Source organism: Siphateles boraxobius, unplaced genomic scaffold (genome assembly GCF_051911475.1).
Source record: "Siphateles boraxobius isolate OS27281-9 unplaced genomic scaffold, OSU_SipBor_1 122, whole genome shotgun sequence".
NCBI classification, from domain to species: domain Eukaryota; kingdom Metazoa; phylum Chordata; class Actinopteri; order Cypriniformes; family Leuciscidae; genus Siphateles; species Siphateles boraxobius.
Genome location: NW_027508725.1, coordinates 153,661 through 156,359, shown reverse-complemented (window position 1 = coordinate 156,359; position 2,699 = coordinate 153,661). Strand labels below are relative to the sequence as shown.

At 46.6% G+C, this 2,699-nt stretch overlaps 1 protein-coding gene across 1 annotated transcript; it reads right to left on the bottom strand.

Moving 5' to 3' along the window:
- Positions 1–1,253: 1,253 nt before the first annotated feature.
- On the bottom strand, positions 1,254–2,027 carry olig3 (oligodendrocyte transcription factor 3). The gene has a single exon (XM_077223894.1). The coding sequence runs from the start codon at positions 2,025–2,027 to the stop codon at positions 1,254–1,256; it is 774 nt and encodes a 257-aa protein (XP_077080009.1).
- Positions 2,028–2,699: the final 672 nt, after the last annotated feature.

Sequence of the window (2,699 nt, the reverse complement as noted above, 5' to 3'; positions counted from 1 at the left end):
GTAAAATATTTGATTGTATATTAAATAATTTGTTATATTGCAAACAGATACTTATCTCTATATTCAGCATTATGTTTTTATATAACTGATCATTATTCTTTTTAAATGCAGTTGTAATAACTATACAAGGCACAATAAATGTAATTTGTAGGCTACAACATGTTACAAAATATACAAAACAAAACAATCTTCTTCTTTTTTTACAGCAACGTTTTATTGAAATTTCATCCAGGAACACTGGGCAATAATAAATATCTCATTTGTCAACAAGAATGTACAAAAATAAAGACCACGGCAATCTCTCTGGAATAACAAAATTTTCCCAGGAAAAAGGATCATGCTCATGCTGAAGAATTTCAAATAAAGATACGACACACTGAAGGTTCAGCTATTACTCAGGCAGACAATGGATGAATAAAATAATCGAAAGAGAGATATCATCATAACAACACTCTAATGCGAACTAAACCCACAGTCGTACAGTTTCCATCTGAAATGCCATTTCACAATCCTTGTTACAAGGAACATGTGGGTTTCATCTTTTGACGCCCTTTGCAGAAAGACACATGCACGCGACTCATCATCATCACATCACATGATCAACAGGTAGCCTTACGCAACTTTACCATGATAGCCACATTTTGCGCCAAAACGCCTAGAGATGGGTAACACTTTCTTTTACAGTGTCCTTGACATATGTTACATGTAGTTACTTTAATAACTATAAATTATGCATAAATGCATGCAACTAACTCTAAACCAAACCAGACCGTAATCCTAAAATCAGTTGATATTACTCAGTACTTAAATGTATAATTACACTGTAACAAAGACACCTTAAAATAAAGTGTGACCGACATTTGTAACGCTGAAGCACATACAATGTCAGAAAAGAAGTCCTACATTAATGTAGCCTAGGTTATTATTATTTTTTTGGCGGACAATATGGTTACCAAAGTAAGCTCGCGCAAGGGGAGTGCTCGCGTTTCCAGGGCAACTTCAAACACATAAGATTCCATTTCGAATAGAACAATTTACTCTCATTTACAGTGAATGTACACGGAGCCTCGCGCGGCCCCTGACATTATTTACAGTGCATTATGCAGCACATACTCCATAACTGTAGGCTACCTTACAAAGCAATCAATTAGATCCTTGTTACAAGGACGAAGTAGTGTATTTGTAAGGGCTAAAACAATCAAACAAACAGACAGACAGACAGATCATGCAAAGTCCAGTCCACAATGCACACTTCACTTCATCACGTCCTTGTTTTCCGTGGAAAGCCTCGTGAGTCCTGTGGAAGTGATGGGCAGGTGGGGGGGTGGAGGCACCTGGCAGATAGTGCAGGGGCACGGCAGGCCCGACCAGTGCTGGAAACTGCCCCCGAGGTGCAGAGGGGGTGCAGGGGCGCTCTTCATCAGAGAGTGCGGGGCCCTGATGGATGTAAGTCCCGGTAAACTGGTCGAAAGCGTCGAGGAGGTGGAAGAGGACAGCGCGCTCCCGAGGAGCGGGTGATGCACCTGGTGTGCCGTGCTCGCGGAATGCGCGCCGCCGTGGCTCACCGTCCCGCAGTGAAACGCCGAGTGATGGCCTCCGTAAATCTCGCCCACCAGCCGCTTCATCTCGTCCAGGGAGCTGGTCAGCATTAAGATGTAGTTTCTGGCCAGCAGGAGAGTGGCGATCTTGGAGAGCTTCCTCACGGACGGCCCGTGCGCGTACGGCATGACCTCCCGGAGCCCGTCCATCGCCAGGTTCAGGTCGTGCATGCGCTTGCGCTCGCGCCCGTTGATCTTCAGGCGCAGTTGCTGGACCTCCTGCTCGGTCACTTGCTTCTTCAGCTTGTACTTGCTGCCAGAGGGAGATTTGGACAGGTGTTCGCTGGTCATCTTCTGGAGCAGCTCGTTCTGTGTGGAGGACACGGAGTTCAGGCGCGCGTCCTGCGGGTGGAGGAGGTGGTGGTCGCGGAGGAACATCTCATCCATGTCTGGAGAGGAGGCTCTGCTGGAGCTCGAGTCCGAATTCATTCTATGGTTGAGCTTGTGTAGGAGGTTGTCTTTCACTTGTCTTGTTTTTATTTCAAGTCACTCCTGCTTGATCACCTGATTTATCCCACCGGAGCCTCTCTCTCTCTCTCTCTCTCTCTCTCTCTCTCTCTCTCTCTCTCTCTCTCTCTCTCTCTCTCTCTCTCTGTGTGTGTCTGTGTCCCTCTCTCTCTGTCGACCGAGGCCGTGTCGCCTGGTTTGCTCCTCTCTCTCTCTCTCTCTCTCTCTCTCTCTCTCTCTCTCTCTCTCTCTCTCTCTCTCTCTCTCTCTCTGTCGACCGAGGCCGTGTCGCCTGGTTTTGATCTCTCTCGCTGATGAACCTCTCTCGATCTGTGGAGTCGCATCACAGGACTCAGTTTTTATAGCGCTGCTCGACAGGGGCCAAACAAAAGGAGCCCCTCTATTCATAACGGTCTTGTTAGGATGACGTCCCCATTATCTGAAGCGGTGTGCTTTGACTGTCGCATTGACCAGAGGAGCATCTATTGATATTCATTGTAAGGACACCATGGGGGGACACTTCAGCCCAGGAGCCTCCGAAACTTTGCAAATACTTCTCCACACTTAAGAACCGATGCCGGTCAGTCACAACACACCTTGCACCATTCATTTCGTCTCACTGATTATGTATGCAATCACAAAATATGCATAGCC

What these genes read in the sequence shown, in the direction of transcription:
- olig3 (XM_077223894.1), bottom strand. Translation starts at nt 2,027, where the DNA reads ATGAATTCGGACTCGAGCTCCAGCAGAGCCTCCTCTCCAGACATGGAT.